At 43.2% G+C, this 21746-nt stretch overlaps 1 protein-coding gene across 1 annotated transcript in view; it reads left to right on the plus strand.

The window, feature by feature from the left end:
• Positions 1-21746, plus strand: part of LOC117357067 (myosin-IIIb-like) — a 175968-nt gene that overhangs the window by 98730 nt on the left and 55492 nt on the right. Inside the window, exons 13-15 of the mRNA XM_033937254.1 lie at positions 5785-5850; positions 9652-9765; positions 15051-15162. Of these exons, the coding sequence (XP_033793145.1) occupies positions 5785-5850; positions 9652-9765; positions 15051-15162 (292 nt within the window). The remainder of the gene's footprint in view (positions 1-5784; positions 5851-9651; positions 9766-15050; positions 15163-21746) is intronic.

A 21746-nucleotide genomic window follows, 5' to 3' on the forward strand; every position in this document is an offset into this window, starting at 1 on the left:
CCTGGACGACTGGCTCATCAAGGCCCCCTCTCAGCAAGGGGTTATTGCAGCGACCCAACAGACTATTACGTTCCTCTAATGTCTGGGGTTCAAAGTCAACTTTCCAAAATCCCAGTTGCACCCCTCAGTCTCTTCAGTTCATAGGGGCCATTCTAGACACTGTCAGGCTCAGAGCGTTCCTGCCTCCACTACGCCAAGATGCTCTCATTCGCCTTTGCTATCAGGTGTCATCTCCAATCAGTTTCAGCGAGACAAATGATGATTCTACTCGGTCACATGGCTTCTACAGTTCACGTGACTCCTTTTGCCAGACTTCACCTTCGCATACCTCAGTGGACCCTGGCATCTCGGTGGCAACAAGCTACCGACCCACTTTCTCAACAAATTACAGTAACTCCTTTTTTGAGGCAGTCTCTCTACTGGTGGATGCTCTCTTCCAATCTTTCCAGAGGTTTGCTCTTCCACACTCTCCCTCATCAGAAGGTTCTAACAGACTTGTCAACCTAAGCATAGGGAGCCTATCTAGACAGTCTCCATACCCAAGGCCATTGGTCTCCCGCAGACCGTCTTTGTCACATCAATCTGTTGGAACTCAGAGCGATTTTCAATGCTCTCAAAGCTTTTCAACACCTTCTTCATGACAAGGTAGTCCTTGTCTGGATGGACAACCAAGTCAACAAACAGGGAGGTACGGGATCTCACTCCCTTTGTCAAGAAGCTCTGAAGCTCTGGGATTGGGCAATCCATCAAAACATCTTTCTCAGAGCTGTATACATTCAAGGTCAGCACAACTGTCTGGCGGACAAATTGAGTCATCTTCTGCAGCCTCATGAATGGACACTCAATTCCTCGCCTCTAAGTCAGGTGTTTGCTCAGTGGGGGACCCCTCAGATAGACCTCTTTGATCTCCCCTCAACAACAAGCTGCCTCAGTTCTGCTTCCGGATATACTCTCCCCAGCGTCTCGAGGCAGATGCTTTCCTCCTGGACTGGACGGGTCAGTTTCTCTATGCCTTCCCTCCATTCCCTCTGATTCTCAAGACTCTTGTCAAACTCAAGACAGAACATGCCACCATGATTCTGATAGCTCCTCGGTGGCCCAGACAACCATGGTACTCCCTTCTACTTCAACTCAGTACCAGGGAGCCTCTGCTTCTACCAGTTTTTCCCTCTCTGCTTACTCAGAGTCGAGGGTCCTTACTTCATCCCAATCTGCAGTCTCTACACTTAACAGCTTGGTACCTTTCAACCTATCTGACTCTCTACAGTTTTCTCAATCTGTACAGGACATTTTGGAAGCTTCCAGAAAGCCGTCCACTAGGCAGTGTTATGGTCAGAAATGGACTAGATTTTCTGCTTGGTGTTCTACTCGCCAAATGGGGCCAATGTCTACCTCCTTGGCTTCTGTTTTGGATTATTTACTTCACTTATCACAATCTGGACTCCAGTCTACATCTATCCGAGTCCATCTCTATGCGATTTGCTGCTTCATGAAAGGACTTTTTTTAATGTTAATCCACCACTCAAACCACCTTCAGTGGTCTGGGATCTCAATGTCGTCCAGGCTCAATTGATGAAGCCTCCATTTGAACCAATTAACAAGGCTCATCTTAAGAATCTTACTTGGAAAGTGGTGTTCCTGATTGCCCTCACATCTGCTCGAAGAGTCAGTGAGTCACAAGCCTTGGTTGCGGATCCACTTTTCACAGTCTTCCACCATGACAAAGTGGTCCTCCGTACTCATCCAAAATTTTTGCCTAAAGTTGTCTCCAGAATTTCACATTAATCTATTGTTCTTCCAATATTTTTTCCAAAGCCTCATTCTCACCCTGGAGAAGTGGCGCTCCATACTTTGGACTGTAAACGTGCCTTGGCTTTCTACTTGCAACAAACTCAACCTCACAGAACAGCCTCACAACTTTTCATCTCCTTCGATCCAAATAAGTTGGGGCATCCTGTCTCGAAGCGAACCATATTCAACTGGATGGCTGCTTGCATCTCTTTCTGCTATTCTCAGGCTGGTCTCCCTCTGCAGGGTCGAGTCACGGGCCACAGAGTTAGAGCAATGGCGGCGTCTGTAGCTTTCCTCAAATCAATTCCTATTGAGGAAATCTGCAAGGCTGGCTTGGTCCTCGGTTCATACATTCACCTCTCATTACTGTCTGAATACTTTCTCCAGAAGGGATGGCCATTTTGGCCAACCTGTTTTGCAAAATCTTTTTTCTTAACTTGCCAACTCTCCCTCCATCCCATTATGCTTAGTTTGGAGGTCACCCACTGTTGAGAATATGCTGCCTGCTTGTCCTGGGATAAAGCACAGTTACCGTAACAGTTGTTATCCAGGGACAGCTGGATTTTGGCTGCCCAGGTGCATAACTTTGCATTTTTGGGCATTGAAGTTGAGTTGCCAGGTCCTAGACCAGCGCTCCAGTAGGAGTAGATCGTGCATCATTTTGTTGGGCATTGAATCTTCGTCCGTTGTGCATTTGCCCACTACATTACTTAGTTTGACGTCATCGGCGAATAATGTTATCTTACCTCGAAGCCCTTCTGCCAGATCCCTTATAAAGATGTTTGAATAGGATCGGGCCCAAGACTGAGCCCTGTGGCACTCCACTGATCACCTCCGTCATTTCGGAGGGGGTGCCGTTTACCACTACCCTTTGAAGCCTACCTCCAAGCCAGTTCCCAACCCATTTCGTCAATGTGTCACCTAATCCTATAGAACTCATCTTGCTCAGCAACCTGCGGTGTGGTACGCTATTGAATGCTTTGCTAAAGTCCAGGTACGCAATGTCCAGGGACTCCCCAATATCCAGCTTCCCAGTCAAAGAAACTGATCAGGTTGGATTGGCATGATCTCCCCTTAGTAAATCCATGTTGACGGGGATCCCGTAGATTCTCCTCATCCAGGATCTTATCCAATTGGCGTTTGATTAAGGTTTCCATTAGTTTGCTCACTATCGATGTTAGACTCACTGGTCTGTAGTTTGCTGTCTCCAGCTTTGAGCCTTTCTTGTGGAGTGGAATGACGTTAGCCGTCCTCCAGTCTAACGGGATGGTGCCTGTACTAAGGGAGAGGTTGAAGAGCTCGGACAGTGGCTCTGCCAAGACATCACTCAGCTCCCTAAGCATCCTGGGGTGTAGGTTGTCAGGCCCCATTGCTTTGTTAACCTTAAGCCTTGACAGCTCATCGTAGACACTGCTGGGCGTAAACTCAAAGTTTCTAAACGGGTCAACTGAGCCAACCCTTGTCTGTAGCTGAGGGCCAAGTCCCGGCGCTTCTCGGGTGAATACTGAGCAGAAGTATTCATTTAATAGTTGGGATTTTTCCGAATCCTTTTCCACATACTCTCCTAGTGGATTCCTGAGACGTACTATCCCGCCTGAGTTTTTACTTCTGTCACTGATATACCTGAAGAAGGATTTATCTCCCTTCTGGATGTTCTTTGCTAGAGACTCCTCCATGTGGAAATTAGCCTCCCTGACTGCTGTTTTGACGGCTTTTGACTTGGTCAGGTAGTCTGCTCTAGAGTCCTGTTTCCCCAATTGTTTGTAAGAGATGAATGCTTTTTTCTTCTCCTTGATGAGGTCCGAGATCTCCTCAGTAAATCACTGCGGCTTGTTGATCCTTCGCCTTTTACTTACTGATTTAACATAGCGGTTTGTTGCTTCCTGTATGGTGGCTTTCAGAGACGACCACATTCCTTCTACGCTATTCCAAGTTTCCAAGTTTCCAAGTTTATTAGGTATTTTGTTTAATCGCCAATTCAAAATTCAAGGCGATGTACAAGTAAAATAGTTGGAGACATACTTACAATTATTAAATTAAACATACAATTATCTAAAATACACATAATATAAATAACATACATTTAAAGGTAATTTAAATAGGCTATAGTGAAACAAAAGGAAAAATATTTAATGGTTACATTCGATAAAAAAATTACTAATTCAAATTTAAATTCAGGGGAAAAACAATAGGAAGGGGGACAAAGACAATTGACCTTTTGAATTATGGATGCGGAGAAAAAAGAAAAAAAAAGATCAGTTATTAAAGGCGTCAATATAAAGAAAACTTTTAAGTTCTGACTTAAATTTTGTTAAGTTTTTTTCTTGTCTTATGTACAATGGAAGATTGTTCCAAGATTGAGGAGCTGTTATAGAAAAGATAGTGTTACGCCTTGTGTTAATGACTTTTAGTGAGGGAATAGCTAAAAGTTGCTGATCTTGAGATCTAAGAGATCTAGAGGAAGTATAGGGAATTAAAAGTCTAAATATAAAAGCAGGAGTTTTATGTTCTAAAGCTTTAAAAATGAGCAGACATTGTTTGAATACTATTCTATGTGCTACTGGGAGCCAATGTGCTTTCTTGAGCAGGGGTGTGACGTGATCGAATTTTTTAGCCTTATAGATTAATTTAATTGCGGAGTTCTGGATTATTGGTTTCTGCTTGGCTTTGTAGCGCCTGGTGAACAAAGGAACCCATGTCTTGGAAGTTTGTGTCCTTGAATTTGAGGACCTTTCTAAGATCGAACCATACCATGTTGTGGTCACTGGAGGCCAATGTCTCGCCCACCGTCTCGCCATAATCATCCTTCTTTCTATCATTATTATTGTATTTCATTACTCTGCCTTTCCCTTTGTTTTCCTTTTCTGTTTATTCTGTTAGTCATTAATTTAATGTTTTGTTCAGTGTCCATCTGTGTTTTATAACCCCTGTATTATCTGTAAATTGAATGATTTGTTCATCGCTTAGATATTTGAGTAAGTGATTAATCAAATACTTAATAAACTTGACTTGACCTTCAGAAGGCTGCTTTGTCTTAAAATGTCTCAAAGAGAACAAAAAAGTGTTCCCCTCCCCCCAGGATGGATCATTGCGAGACTGTGTAGGAGTCTCTGTTCCCGGAACAGGCCAGGAATAAACCTCAGTGTAAGGAAACAAACTGCCCCATCACACTACAGTCATAAATGCGGATTCAGTTGGTTACTGTACCTTAACAAGTTTATGAAAAGCATGCCAGTTGACTTGGTACACCCTAATTCATCTGTGTGTGCTACATCAGTTTACTGCAAAATATCCACAAAGAAGAAAATCCAGAGAAAACAAACCAAAAAAAACCCTCTGGAGTGACAATGTTCCTAAATGTACTTTATTTGAAAGTGTCAAAGTTCCAAAGATACACTGAAATCATCCACATAAAATAATTCCATCCACATAAAAATAATTAATCCACATAAGAGTCTTAAAGGACCTAGTCTGCTAGGGATACAGGACCCAACACAGTCCGCATTTCGACAAAAAGTCTTCTTCAGGGGAACCTGGGGGGTCCTAAAAAGGTGAGTACGGGGGAAAGAATTGTGTGGTGAGCCGGAAGTGAGACACTTTCAAATAAAGTCCATTTAGGAACATCGTCACTCCACAGAGGGTTTTTTTTGTATGGTGTTTTTTTTTTTGGGGGGGGAAGGTGGTTTTCTGGCGGGGGGGTTTGGTTACATCAGTTTACTGCACCTTAAAAATTCTCTATTAAATGATGGAAACCCCCCCTCGGTTCACAGTTGATGTCATTCTAATTTAATCAATTGTGAACAGAGTCGAGCTCCCTCGGGAGATGACCCAGTATATAAACTGAAGATTAGATTAGATTGTGCACAAGAGTTCAGCACACTGTTAATGAAACACTAGCATCCCAAAGCTCACATCTGGTTTAATGTGAATCTGTTTCCTGCAATTATTATTATTTTTTTTAGTTAATTGGTTTTTTAAAATTTCTTACTCTAGGATTTGTTCCTGGCAAAGCCGATGGGAATCTTATCTCTTCTGGATGAACAGAGCGCCTTCCCAAGGGTAGGAAGTAAGAGGTGATGGAGTATCGGGATCATGTGTGTCTTTGTGTGATGTCTTGTTCCTCATGAGGAGTGAAAGATTAGACTCGTGGTTAGAGCAAAAGCCAGGGTTCAAATCCCACCACTGCTCCTCCTGATGTTGGCAAGCCATTTAACCCCCTCCTACCCCCTCCATTGACTTGTGTTGAAGTCCTAATGACTTGATAAGTTACAGATCTAAAAAGAAATCGGTTTTGTGTCATCCCCATGGTTGTTTTCAACATGTCCAGCCATCTGATTGCATGTCACCCTCTTCGCCTAGTTCTTTTGATCTTCCCAAACATGTCCTTCTCCCTTGATCTTTCTCTTCTGTAGAAAGTACTGTAGTTTAAATAGAAAGAAAATATAGGAGGTTTTCACTTGCTTTCATTCTTCTCTGATCTGCATACTGGAAGGGGAGGTGCATGATGTAACATTAATTGGATGATGATGATGGAGAGATGACTGCAGATTTAATGCCACAGAACAGTTCATGGATTCCAGCAACAGCAGCCTGAAGACGGGCTGCCTTCTCCCAGACTCTGGGCCTTCCCTCTGCTGCATCCTGCCCATGGGAAACTGCATCAGAGATGAAGCAGAAGGAAGGCCTGGGGCCTGTCTTTAGACTGCTGCTACTGGGAAACAGATTGATTCTGGACCAACGTGAGATGCCAGACCTGGGGTGGGGGTGGGCAGGTGTTGCAATGCTGGGGAATGTACTGAAGAAAGCCGTTGCCATTTCACTTATCCTGGTCCTGAGCTCTGCCTTCCTTCTCCTCCTCCGCAGTTGTCTGCCTCCAGACCAGGCCTTTCTTTTTCTCCACTTCTCCCCTATGCTTCTTCACCAGTACCAGGCCTTTTCTCTCCTCCTCCACTGCTTCCCTTTGCCTTCACACCAGAATTTACCAACATCAGGCTCTGCCAACCCAGGGATGGAAAGTCCCTACCGGAATGGAAAATGCCTCTCCTCTGCTCTAACACCCCCCCCCCCCCATCCTCCATGTACCTTTTTAAATGTATGCTGGTGCAAGCAGCATCTTCCACTTGTTGCTCGTGCCGACATCAGCTTCCATCTAATGTCACTTCCCGGTCGCGGGACCAGGATGTGACATTAGTCACGCTTGTGTGACCAGCTGGTAGAAAATGCAGCTTGCACTGTCAAACATTTAAAGAGGGGGGGTGGACGCTCAAGTAGTGGGGAAGAGTGGATGGAAAGCCAACATCAACTGATCTGCTTAAAGCCAACATATGCAGCTAAAAGCCTACATCTACTACTCTACTGGAATGGAAAGTTGACATCAGCTGATCTGCTGCTGTTCCGTTTGTAAGTACGAGTCCGACCTAAGTCAGATGTTTGTAATCTGGGGACTGCCTGCATAGGTGAGTCATTCTGCCTGCTTGTAGCTTCAATCAGGAAGTTCGAGTCAAAACTGAGATTTTGATGTCAGTCAAACCTCAAGGGTATGAAGAATGATCTATTGTTATAACACATAGGGGAAATGTTTGAGCTCCAGAAATGTTTCCAATTGATATGGATAAATAGGGCTATTGCCTGCTTGGTCTCTGGCAGTCTTCAAATCTAGACTCAAAGCCCACTTCTATGAAGCTGCTTCATTTCCAAATGCCAGCCCAGTTTCTAAGCATCAATATCTGTCGTCTCATTCCCCCACTTGAGCCCTGTGTATTGATGTATCTTGTTCCGTTTGTCTGTCTTGACTAGATTGTAAGCTCTTTTGAGCAGGGACTCACTCGCTCTTCTGTTTTCATGTACAACGCAGCGTATGTTTTGTAGAGCTATACAAATGATTAGTAGTAAGTCACTCTCTAGAGAAAGAGGAGTTGAAAACATGGAATGGATTCCTTCTGCGTGGCTCGCATAAGAACAGCCATACTGGGACAGACTGAAGGTCCGTCAAGCCCAGTATCCTGTTTCCAACAGTGGCCAACCCAGGTCTGAAGTACCAGGCAGTAACACACCAGAGCTGAGATTGTGATGTCGTAATGCTTCATTCCACCAATGCCTAAGAGCCAACCTCATCAGTGATGTCACAATGGCTTCATTGTCCTATAATAACATAAGAGCTGCCATACTGGGACAGACCTAAGGTCCATCAAGCCCAGGATCCTGTTTCCAACAGTGGCCAATCCAGTTACAAGTACCTGGCCAAAAACAAAAAAGTAGCAACATTCCATGCTACCGGTCCCAGCGCAAGCAGTGGCTTCATCCTTTAACATATAATTGAATCTATTCCTTAAGTTTATATACTGGGTCATCTTTTAAAAATAAAAGCTTGACTCGGTTTACATAAGATACTTAATAATAATATTGTGCTTATTAACTGCGTAACCAGAAGTTCCCCGCGGTTTACAAAAGATTATGAAAATTACATAAAATAGGATGGTTAGTTAGTCATCAAATATTTAGAGAAGAGATAGGTCTTTAATTGTTTTCTAAAATGTCTATAGGAACGAGCTGTGAGCTACAGTATTCGAAAGTCATTGTCGGGAAGAGCTGCCTAAGATGCCAAAGTGTGGTTAAGAAATTTCTTACTCATATAACCCTGGCCAGATGGAAAGTTAAACAAAGGATGAGTTCTACTATGGCTATAAGAAGCCAAAGGAAATCTCTTGACTAGAGAAAAAGATGCTATACCATAAATAGCCTTGTAGCAGAAACAGCCTAATTTAAACAACACCTGAGCCTCCATAGCCAACCAATGCAATTCACAGTAAAAGGGTGTAACATGGTCATATTTCTTCAAGCCGTATTCTGTATTGTTGTAATCCTTTCTTAGTGACTGTCAGATGATATTGCAATAGTCGAGGAGACTCGGTAGTAACGGTTGAACCAATAATCTAAAAGCAGTAGGTTCAAAATAAGATCTGATTGTTCGTAATTTCCATAACGTAAAATAACATTTACGTACTACAGCATCTATCTGAGCTTTCATTGTAAGGTGCTGGTCTAAAATTATTCCCAGAATTTTAATCGTTGGATGAATTGTATACAAAATTGACTAAATACTGATGGAAGGTTCAAAGGGAATTTTACTAGAGGTGGCCACAAAAAACTTTGTTTTACCAGAGTTAAAGTTTAAATTTTTGCATCCAAGAATCCATCTGTTTCATTACAATTTCAACTTTAGTGGTAATCTGAGATAAAACTGAAGTAAAAGTATGACAATAGTAATGTCATCAGCATAACTAAACAGTCCTGCATCCAGACTATTCAAACATGAGCCCAATGTGAAAGTGGAGATTCCTAGGAACACCACATGGATTTTTCTAGATAGAAGAAAGGTGGGTCCTAAACCTAACTTGGTACAATCTAGACTCCAGAAACCCTTTAAACCATGAGTAGGCATTTCCTTGAAGGCCCAGGGCATCCAAGCAGATCAATAAAGTAGAATGATCCACAAGACCGAATTAATGAAATGGAAAAGTCAGAGAGAGACCTCCTCTTCCCCCAGGACTTTTTCATGTATTTCTTTGCTCGAGACCCCTTTACTTCACCTGCTAGATCCTCTATTCATTCCACTTCCTCTACCGTCATTTATCCTTCTCTTCTATCCTCCCTGTGCTGAAATGCCAACTTCTTAGTCCCCAGAACTGAAGTCCTCTGTTTTTTGTGTTCCCCTGCACAGGACCCTCTCCCCTTACCATCCTTTCTTCTTGGACCCTAGTACTGAAGTCCTTTTTTTCTGGGTTTCCCTGCAAAAGAGTCCTCTCCCCTCTCCCTGCCCTGAGTTTTGGTCAGATAATCAGTTTTCATGTTACTTTTCAGGCAACTGATGCAACGTTTGTGGAGAAACTGAACAGCAACTTTAAGGGCCACAAGAACTACGAGACATGGCGGAGCAGAGCTCCAGGATTCACCATTTTGCACTACGCAGGGAAGGTAAAACCTAACATACATAGTAACATAGTAGATGACGGCAGATAAAGACCCGAATGGTCCATCCAGTCTGCCCAACCTGCCCTTTCATGTTCTTCCTAGTCAATGACCTGAATTGGCAGGGTCCTCTCTGCAGCACCAGCTTGTGGCCCTCATTGTCTTGTCCTCTTAATTATAGACCGCTTCTGTGCTCACCCTGTGGTGGACGTGCTTACGTGCTCCATCCTTCCTTTTCATATACATATGGAGAGGAATATAACCTGACACATAGACCAATACTTCTGAAGCCTCTCCTGATCAGTAAGAAATGCGAGATCCATTCAAGAATATTCCAGGTCGTTAATGAATATATTGAATAGGAGCTGGGACCGCTCCTATTCAATATATTCATTAACGACCTGGAAGCAGGAACAAAATGTGAGGTTATTAAATTTGCGGATGACACCAAACTATATCGCAAGGTCAATAACATGGAGGACTGCGAAGATCTCCAAAAAGATCTGACAACACTGGAAAAATGGGCCAAAAAGTGGCAAATGAGTTTCAACATAGGGAAATGCAAGGTCATGCATATAGGGAAAAAAAACCCGATGTTCACTTACAAAATGGGGGGGATCAGCGCTAGGGGTGAGCGACCTTGAAAGAGACCTGGGAGTGATGGTAGACACAACATTGAAGGCGTCGGCGCAGTGTGCCACAGCCTCAAGGAAAGCAAACAAAATGTTGGGTATCATTAAGAAGGGTATCACGACCAGGACGAAGGAAGTCATCCTGCCACTGTATCGTGCTATGGTGCGCCCGCACCTGGAGTACTGTGTTCAGTTCTGGTCGCCGTACCTCAAGAAGGACATGGAGGTACTTGAGAGGGTCCAGAGAAGAGCAACTAAGCTAATAAAGGGTATGAAGGACCTCTCATATACCGACAGACTGAAAAGGCTAGGGCTTTTCTCCCTGGAAAAGCGGAGACTTAGAGGAGACATGATAGAAACCTTCAAGATCATGAAGGGCAGAGAAAAAATAGACAGGGACAGATTTTTCAAATTAAGGGGATCAATAAGTACAAGGGGGCACTCAGAGAAATTGAAAGGGGAGAGGTTTAGAACAAACGCCAGGAAGTTCTTTTTCACACAGAGGGTGGTGGATACATGGAACGCGCTACCGGAGGATGTGATAAACAGGAGCACGCTACAGGGGTTCAAAGAAGCTTTGGATAGGTACTTGGAAGACAAAGGGATTGAGGGGTACAGATAAGAGTAAAGGTAGATTATAGGGATGGGATTAGAGGTAAGTTACAAAATTAATCAGGGACCACTGTTCAGGCACTAGGCCTGATGGGCCACTGCGGGCAAGATGGACCTCTGGTCTGACTCAGCGGGGGCAACTTCTTATGTTCTTAACACCTGACTAGCTGGGTGTGCCTATAGGAGAGGGCTGGCCTCGTGTTTATGTAGGTGGGTTCATAAAATTAGCCCACAAGAAAAGAGAAGCACTCATGTATATTAGCTGTGAGGCAGTTGTAACTATGATGTGTAAGAATGAGTAACGTATAAGATACATGAGTGTGTGCCAGTCCAGCCTCCACTCCACCCCTAGGAAAACTGACAGATAACACCTAAAACTTCCACCGGAAGAGAAGGTACTTCCTAAATGAGGCTATTTCTGCCTTATGTCTAACCTGACAGCCTTTACGTATGGTCTTTTTGTCCTCTATCATAAGATCTGGGACTCAAGACGGGGTGAAGACCCTACCTTCATTTTTCATATTTGTGAATCAGAATTAGTTTAATTTTTAAGGGGTTAGGCTAATATTTTTTGGGGGGAGGGGGGTGGGTTTTGGGAGGGAAAGGCCAGCTTTTCGAGAGACAATTTTATATCTGATTCACTGAAATGACTGTCATTGTTGAATTGCTCTCCTTCTGTGTTAGGTTTACTTGTATTTCTTATTCATAAATAAACCTGGGGAAAAAATCCTATACATTGTAATTTTTGTGGACCCAATCGATTGTGAATGTTAATTTGTAACCCGTTCTGAGGTTCTGGGAGAATGGAATAGAAATCAAAATAAATAAACAAATAAGAGTATAAATAAAACACTGTTCTATAGGCTCAAATTGCATGTAAATTATCCCCACCACTAGGAAGCAAACCTGAGTAGTATGTATTTACCCCACCCTACCAATTCTGCCCAGGATAACATACCTCATAAATATATAATGTATAATATGTAACATCCTCTACCTCCCCTGCCCTACAACCATAACAAAACAACTACAAACTATCCAAAACACAGCACAAAGACTCATCTACTCATTGAAGAAACATGACCACATTACAGAAGCATATCTCCAATCGCACTGGCTTCCGATCCCAGCAAGAATACAATTTAAATTCTACTGCCTACTATTTAAGACTTTATACGGAGACAGTCCAAACTACCTGAATAACCGCCTCATCCACAATACCGCAACCAGACATAGGAAAACTCACACCCCATTCTCATACCCCCCCCCCAATTAAGGAGGTCAAACGGAAAAAACTATATGATGGCCTCCTGGCCACTCAAGCAGCCAAACTAGACAACCAAATTGCCAATCTACTGACGGCATCCCTCGACTACAAGACTTTTAGAAAAGAAATAAAGACCATACTCTTCAAGAAAACTCTGAAAAAAGAAATAATACTGCAAGTCTCAAACTCCACCTCTCACTAAAGCCAACTACCCCAAACAAATAACCTTACCCTTTTCTTACTCTTTTTGAAAATGACCAATTTTTTTGTAAGTTCTTGTTTAATACATCTTGGATAATTCTTTTGTAATCCGCCTTGAACCGCAAGGTAATGGCGGAATAGAAATCCCTAATGTAATGTAATAAGAAAATAAACAATTAACATATATCAAGGGAACAAGCAGAAAATAATACATAGCATGTATAATATTGTAAATCCTGACTCAAAGCAAAAGATTCAAATAGTCAGTCTAAGACATAAACAGAAAAAGGTTTTATTTTTTATTTGCCTTTAAATGATACATCAAAGAGAACTTAGAAGAGAAATCCAGAAAACAGTACATCAGAAACCAAAATTAAATATTAGTAATTATTCAAATCTAGTCCAGATCATGAGAAAAGTTTTGATACTTTTATGAAATACATTTAGCTCATCAATATGTTTAAAAGAGGACGTATTTTCTTTTGTTTCATACCTCATTCCTTACTCATTAGTTTAGCCAGAAGCAGTTTACAATATTTAACCAGTGAACATAATAGATATTTCCTTTTCCTTAACAGACCAATCAAGATAAGTAGGTGTTGGTTTCTAGTGGATGGAGAAAGAGGAAAAGTAGTTTGTGCAGCTATAGAGTGCTTGGTGTTCTCCACCTCTGTGCGGATGGCGGGCGAGTGTTTGGTGTTCTCCATCCCCGTGCACATGGGGGGGGGGGGGCGAGGGCTCGGTGTTCTCCACCTCTGTGCGGATGGCGGGCGAGTGTTCGGTGTTCTCCATCCCCGTGCACATGGGGGGGGGGGGGCGAGGGCTCGGTGTTCTCCACCTCCGTGCAGATGACGGACAAACCCTGTGCTCCTGACCCAGACTTTTTTTTTTTTTTTTTGTTCAGTAGAGCAGGGATGTTCTGATCTTAATATATGCCAGGTCTGTTTAGAGTTAAACCTGGGGTTGCTTCTTTTTTTCCTTTTTTGATTTCCTTCTTCCTTTAGAATTGTGGACTTGGATCTCTCCATAGTGTGAGCTTGTAAGTGGGAAAAGTTATACATTATTTTTCCTTATTTACAGTCTTGGTTGTGAATTTAACTTTGTTGAAGCTTGATCACTGTTTGTTTTTTTTTTCCTTTTCAGAGTTTGTCTTTAATTATAAATTTTTTGGAAAACAATATAATAATAAAATAAAACAAAACAGCAACTGGGGTTGTTTATTACCAAGAATAATCTCCAATCCTTAATCCAATTCTTTATTAATACAGTTGATGACAAGATAAAACTAATCAATCACTTAAAATTCCATTGAGACAGGTTTGGGATTCGGTGTCTGTGATTAGCCCCTTTCCCAGGAAGGAGGAACTATCAGTGGTTGGAAAATACGAAATACACAAGAGACAGCAATAACCTCTTCCGCTACCACAGCACAGCTGCAACTTCCACAGATGAAAAGTCACTGTGGATTCCTGCTCTGAGGAAAATACAAGCCACAATTTACTGCCTCAACCTGGAGAGTTCAAGGCAGCCTTCTACATATTAGATCTATAACTTAGGGAAAACTACCATCGCTCTCAAGCTTCCTCAAGAGAGCGATTGGGAAGGGGGGAATTTTGCTCCTCCCAGCATGCCTTGAGGCAGCTCCAAAAGACTCTTAGGCCCATATTCTATAAATGGAGCCTTAAGTGGGCACCTAAATTGTGTTTATGGAGGCACCTTAGAATGGCTAAGGTTGAAATAGACGCGGCTAACACCGGAAACAACCTTAGGCGCCTCTGTCGATGCAATTCATGTCACACATAGGTGCCTTGACAACCCTGGCCTAGGTTTGAGGTAGCTGTGATTTGTACAATGGTGGCTGGTGTATGATTGAGAAGCAGTCGAAGTGGACGCTGATACCGTCACCATTTGTTGAATCCAGTCCTAAATCCCTTAATTTAAAAGCAGCATAGCAATATTATCATAGCATAAAAAAACCAAGGGACTCTGTCACAAAGCTTCATTAAGAAGACGACGCACTCTTTACCCTCTTGCAAACAGGGAAGTCAGCAATTCACCACTTAAAAGCAGTTGTATATGACAATCTTGGGAGAGGTTTTGTATTTTGTCCGCAGCACAGCCATAGCTGACAATATTTTATTTGCCAATTTAACCCTAAGATGTCATCTCCTCCCCTACTGAGGTGCACAACACCTTCACTCGAAGCATATGATACGAATGTGGTATAAACTATGCAGAGTTGTCTTTGCCATTTTTGGGACACAAATGCCTGACAACTGGCCTTATTTTCCTGCTCCTAAAATTGCCGTCTTGGCACCGTTGGGTTTTGTTGATCCTGTGTGTCTATCCCATGCGTTTTTTTAATTCCATCAACATTTTTCTCGTATTCACCTCCACCAGGGGGAGTTCTAGGCATCCACCTCCCTGTGTAGAAAAATGATTTCTGATGTTACTCCTAAGTCTTGTTACCCTGCACCTCTGCACTTCTCTGTCTCCGGTTGCTGCTCTCTTCTCCCTCCCTCCCCTCTTCTCACTTTCAGTATATCACCAGCAGGTTTCTGTTCTTTTTAAACCGACAGGTGCAGTACACGGCCAATTGCTTCCTGGAAAAGAACCGAGACACACTCCCTGGGAGTATTCGTACTCTGTTCATAAACAGCGTCACTCCATTGCTCAGTGTCCTCTTTGCAGGTACGTTCGATGGGAAGGCTCCCACGATCAGTCTTCCTTGATTTCAGTTTTGATTCTCCTCTTTTAAGGAGCCTGTTTACTAGTTTGTGCTGTCTTTCTTTAAAGCTGGCTTTAGTGTGAGTGAATAAATATTTAAGATGTGGCTAAAAGTGCTACCATGCGTCAACATGAGTACAGTGGGTCTAGGTATATTATACTTTATGAATACAAGAAAGAGGCACACTTGAAATGGGGCAAGTGCTGAGAATTGTGATGTTTCTGGAATCCAGTGGATTATAGGACCAGAGATAACATGGATTCACTAGAGTCAGCTCTTGTCAGACAAATATCGATTTATTTGATTGGGTGACCAGAGAATTGGGTAGAGGGAGTGCACTAGATGTGGTGTATTTAGATTTTAGCAAAGCCTTTGACAGTGTTCCACACAGACGTCTAATAAATAAACTGAGTGCCCTTGGGATGGGTCCCGAAGTGATGGGCTGGGTCAAGAACTGGTCGAGTGGAAGGTGACAGAGGGTAGTGGTCAATGGAGATCACTCTGAGGAAAGGGATGTTACCAGTGGTGGGCCTCTTTTTAACATTTTTATAAGCGATATTGCTGATGGGCTGATTTGCCTCTTTGCATGGTTCAAAAATCTGCAATAGGGTAGACACCCAAGATAGTGTGAATATCATGAGGAAGGACCTAGCAATGCTTGAAGAATGGTCCAGAATTCGGCAGCTAAAATTTAATGCTAAGAAATGAAGGGTAATGCATTTGGACTGCAAAAGACTGGTGCAGTTTAGTGGTGAAGAACTTTTGTGTATAAAAGAGGAGTGGGATTTAGGTATGATTGTATATGATGACCTTAAGGTGGCCAAAAAGTTTAAAAAGGCCTTGGGAAAAGCTAGATTATTACACTGGTTGCCAGTGGAAGCACGAGTAATGTTCAAATTTTCATGCCTTTGTTTCAAGTTGGTCTGGGGCAGTGGCGTACCTAGGGTATGTGGCACCCGGGGCCCATCATTTTTTGACACCCCCCCCCCCCCCCCCCCCCATGTAAAAAATTTTTTTTTTTTTTTTTTTGCAATAACCATGAAATGGAATAAATGGTCAGAATAGAAACAGGCAGTGAAAATTTTCTTTTATTGAACCTCATATATGTAACCATTATTCCAAACATAACATAACATAAATTATGTCTAAATTGTCATGACATCAGAAGTACATATGGAGTAGTTGCAGGTGATGCTTGGGACAGTTCTGATTGTGTTAGTTCGGTTTTATGTGTTTTTTGAATAGAAGGGTTTTTATTTCTTTTTGAAGGTTTTGCAGTCTGTGGTTGATATCAATTGGTTGTAGAGTTGGGGGTCGAGTGTTGCAGCTCGAATGGCTAGGAGGTTGTCGAACAGTTTTTTTCTTTTGACGTTTTTGGTTGGAGGGTGTGTGAATGGTGCGTGAGTTCTCCTATGTCTGTTTGAAGTGGATTGAATTATTTAGCTGAAGAAATTAGTTACCCCCCATTCCACACACATTAATTCTCTTCCATTTTTGTTCCCATTATAAAAAACACTGATAAGTTCCCAGAAAAAAAATACATTAAAATAAGAAGTGAAAACAAAGGCCCCTACAGATGAGAACATAACATAAGAATAGCCTAACTGGGTCAGACCAATGGTCCATCATGCCCAGTAGCCCATTCTCATGGTAGCCAATCCAGGACACTAATATCTGGTCAAAACCCAAAGAGTAGCGTCTGACGTCAGAGGAGGGGCAGGATCGCGGCGCAGGAAGCAGCGCAGGGATGCTGACGCTGACTTCGCGATCCTGCTGCGGGCTGCTTCACAGGTGGTGCAGGAAGGTCAGTGGGGCGAGCGGTCCTTCGGGGGTGGCGGGGGACTGAACGGCAAGGCCGGGAACACCCCCTTAGGGCTGGTACCCGGGGCGGCCCGCCCCCCCCGCCCCCCCCTAGGTACGCCACTGGTCTGGGGATAGGCCCCTACCTACTTATCTCATTTCGTGCTGCATAACCCTTGAGGGTAACCAGGAATTGTAAATTATTTGCATACCTGAAGATTTTAGGCTGTAAATTTAGGTCTTTTTTAGACAGGATGCTTGCATTTCAAGCAAGTAAACAGTCCTGGTTGGGCAACTATATTAGTGGAGCCATATTGTCTTACGGTGCCTTCCGAAAAGAAATTAAAACACCACTACATAAGAGATGCCGCTGCTGGGTCAGACCAGTAGTCCATCATGCCCAGCAGTTCGCTCATGCGGCGGCCCTTTTGGTCAAAGACCAGCGCCCTAACTGAGACTGGCCCTACCAGCATACGTCCTTGTTCAGTAGGAACTTGTCTAACTTTGTCTTGAATCCCTGGAGGGTGTTTTCTCATATAACAGCCTCCGGAAGAGCATTCCAGTATTCCACCACTCTCTGGGTGAAGAAGAACTTCCTTACGTTTGTACGAAATCTATTCCCTTTCAACTTTAGAGAGTGCCCTCTCGTTCTCTCTACCTTGGAGAGGGTGAACAATCTGTCCTTATCTACTAAGTCTATCTCCTTCAGTACCTTGAATGTTTCGATCATGTCCCCGCTCAATCTCCTCTGTGCAAGGGAGAAGAGGCCCAGTTTCTCTAATCTTTCGCTGTACAGCAGCTCCTCCAACCCCTTCACCATCTTAGTCGCTCTTCTCTGGACCCTTTCGAGTAGTACTGTGTCCTTCATGTACGGTGACCAGTGCTGGACGCAGTACTCCAGGTGAGGGCGCACCATGGCCCAGTACAGCGGCATGATAACCTTCTCCGATCTGTTCGTGATCCCCTTCTTTATCATTCCTAGCATTCTGTTCGCCCTTTTCGTCCCCGCCGCACATTATGTAGAAGGCTTCATCGACTTGTCGATATGAACTCCCAAGTCCCTTTCCTAGGAGGTCTCTCCAAGTACTGCCCCAGACATCCTGTACTTATGCTTGAGATTTTTGATGCCAACATGCATCACTTTACACTTATCCACGTTGAATCTCATCTGTCATGTCGATACCCATTCCTCGAGTCTGATTATGTTACATTGTAGATCTTCGCAATCCCCCTGTGTTTTCACTACTCTTTATAATTTTGTGTCGTCCGCAAATTTAATCACCTCACTTGTTGTACCTATGTCCAGATTGTTTATAAAGATGTTGAAAAGTACAGGTCCAAGCACCGAGCCCTGCGGCACCCCACTGGTGACACTCTTCCATTCTGAGTATTGCCCATTTACCGCCACTCTCTGTTTCCTATGCTCCAGCCAGTTTTTAATCCACGTGAGTATTTCTCCCTCGATGCCATGGCTCGTAATTTTCTGAAGTAGTCGTTCATGTGGAACCTAGTCGAACACCTTCTGAAAGTCTAGTTATACAATGTCGACTGGGTCGCCCTTGTCTATCTGCTTGTTTACTCCCTCGAAGAAGTGCAGCAAGTTTGTCAAACAAGATCTGCCTTTGTTGAAAATGTGCTGGCTTGTCCTCAGCAGACCGTGTCCGTCGAGGTGATCAATGCTGCGATCCTTTATCAGCACCTCTACCATCTTTCCCGGTACCGAGGTTAGACTCGCCGGTCTGTAGTTTCCCGGGTCTCCCCTTGAACCTTATTTGAAGATCGGTGTAACATTCGCCACCTTCCAGTCCTCCGGAATCTTTCCTGTTTTGACACATTGGCTATTAGTTGAAGCAGTTCAGCTATGGTCTCTTTCAAATCCTTGATGACTCTCGGGTGGATGCCATCCGGTCCCGGGGATTTATTGCTCTTAAGGCTATTGATCTGCCTGTATACCTCTTCTAGACTGACCGTAGACCCTGTCAGTTTCCCATTTTCGCTTCCAGCATATAGCCTGATGGGTTCCAGTATGTTTTGTATATCCTCTTTGGTAAATACAGACGCAAAAAACATGTTCAGTCTGTTGGTGATTGCTTTGTCCTCCTTTAGTGCTCCCTTTATTCCTTGGTCATTCATTGGTCCCACCGCTTCCTTCGAGGGTCATTTCCCTTTAATATATCGAAAGAACTGCTTGAAGTTTTTCGCTGCCTTGGCTACTTTTTCCTCGTAGTGTCTTTTTGCCACTTTTACTGCCTTATGGCACTTGCGTTGATGTTTGTGCTTATTCCAGTTTTCATCTGTTTTTGATCTTTTCCATTCCTTAAACGAGGATTTTTTGTCTTTGATTGCTTCCTTAACCTCTACAGTGAGCCACGCTGCTTCTTTACTCTTTTTCCTCTTTGATCCCTTGTTGATACGTGGTATATATAGATTTTGCGCCTCGCTGACAGTATCCTTAAAAAGAGACCAAGCTTGCTCCAGCATCTTCATAGTGTTTGTCCTATTCTTAATTTTCTTCCCCACTATGCGTCTCATCCCTTTGTAATTTCCTTTTCGGACGTTTAGAGCCATGGCCGTCGTTCTGGACCGTCATTTCGCCCCTATTTCCAGGTTGAAGTGTATCATATTGTGATCGCTGTTTCCCAATGTCCCTTCTACTTCTACATCCTGTGCCGGTCCTTGCAGCCCATTTAAAATTAAGTTCAAAATTGTGTTTCCTCTTGTGTTTTCCTTGATAAGTTGTTCCAGGAAGCAATCGCCTACAGCATCCAGGAACTTGGTCTCTCTAGCGCAGCCTGAGGTGCCTAGGTTCCAGTCTATCCCCGGTTAGTTGAAGTCGCCCATGATAACTGCGTTGCCTCCCTTGCAGTTGCGTTTAATCTCATCCGTTATTTCTTCATCAATTTCTTAGGACTGCCCTAGGGGTCGGTAGTAGATGCCTATCCTTGTTTCTGGTCCATTTGTTCCTGGAATTTTGACCCATAGAGACTTTAGCTTATCTGTCCGTTGTGGCATGTTCTCTCCAGTAGATTCAATTCCCTCTTTGACGTATATGGCAATGCCTCCTCTTTTTTGAGCTACTCTGTCTCTGCGGTATAGTTTGCATCCTGGTAGCACTGTGTCCCAAACATTTTCATCAGTCCACAATGTTTCACAGCTTCTAATTCACCCATCTTATTTCTAAGGCTCCTTGCATTCGTGTACATACACTTGAGTTTGCAGCCTATTCCCTTCTTGCGTGTCCTTCCCTCTTGTGTCCCTTTCGGTCTGTCCTGACTGCGATCTGGTGAGTCCTCCCCTCCATCTTCCTGCATGATATCCTCCGGGTATACCGGTTCCCGAATCATCGACTCTCTCTCTCGGTCGACTGTTGGCTTTCCCCTTCTTCCTAGTTTAAAAACTTCTCAACTTCTCTCTTGATGTTTGATAAATTTATCTCTTAATATGATGTTTTATTCTCAACATAATAATTTTACTGCATTAACTTAAATTTTTTATTGTCTTTTTAGTTAATATGCTGTATTCTTACTATTTATATTTTGTATTTCGCTGATTGTCCAGTTTTTCTCTTTTGTGTAACCTGCCTAGAATTCTTTTGATTGAGGTGGTATAAAAAAAAAAAAGTTATGTAGAAGGATTCTAGGGTGCCTAGCGAGAGGTCTGGCCAGTAGAAAAAAAGGAGGTAACGATGCCCCTGTATAAGACTTTGGTGAGACCTCATTTAGAATATTGTGTACAATTGTGGAGACCTTCAAAAAGATATAAACAGGATGGAATGCTCTTCCAGAGACTGTTATAGGGGAAAACACCCTCCAGAGATTCAAGATAAAGTTAGACAAGTTCCTGCTGAACCAGAACGTATGCAGGTAAGGCTAGACTCGGGGCACTGGTCTTTGACATAAGGGCCGCCACGTGAGCGGACTGCTGGGCACGATGGACCACTGGTTTGACCCAGCAGCGGCAATTCTTATGTTCTTATGATTCAGTCCAAAGGGAAGGCTACTAAAATGGTTGATCTTCGTCATAAAGACAGACTCAAAGATCTCTCTGTTTACTTTAGAGGAAAGGTGGGATAGGTTTGATACGACAGATGTTTAAATACCTGTCAGGTATAAATGTATATGAGGTGCGTCTCTTTCAATTGAAAGGAAGCTCTGGCATGATGGGACGTAGGATGAAAGTGAAAGTGAAAGTAAAGACTCAGAAGTAACCTCAAAAAATACTTTTTCACAGAAAGGGTAGTGAACGTGTGGCATGACCTCCCGGTGGAGATGGTGGAGAAAAAAAAAAAAGAATCTGAATTTAAGAAAGCTTGGGTTAAGTGCATTGGATCTCTAAGGGAGAGGAGGGGATAGGCCAAATGGTCTTCATCTGCCTTCAATTTCTATGTTTCTATGAGCATTCTCCACATATCCTGGCTTAGGAATAAAGAGTATTCCTGTTAGGATATGTGCAAATTAATCCATTTGGAAGCATTACCCCAAATCAGAACATAAGAATAGCCTTCCTGGGTCAAATCAATGGTCCATCAAGTCCAGTAGCCCTTTCTCACAGTGGCCAATCCAGGTCACTAGTACCTGGCCAAAACCCAATGAGTAGCAATATTGCATGTTACTGATACAGGGCTTCCCCGTGTCTTTCTCAATAACAGACTATGGACTTACTTGTCCAAACCAGGGACATTTGGGAATTAGATCTTGAGTATAAAGTAATAGTGACTCTCCCAAAGGCTACACACATTCAACAAAAG

Source organism: Geotrypetes seraphini, chromosome 1 (assembly GCF_902459505.1).
Source record: "Geotrypetes seraphini chromosome 1, aGeoSer1.1, whole genome shotgun sequence".
Classification (NCBI taxonomy): Eukaryota; Metazoa; Chordata; class Amphibia; order Gymnophiona; family Dermophiidae; genus Geotrypetes; species Geotrypetes seraphini.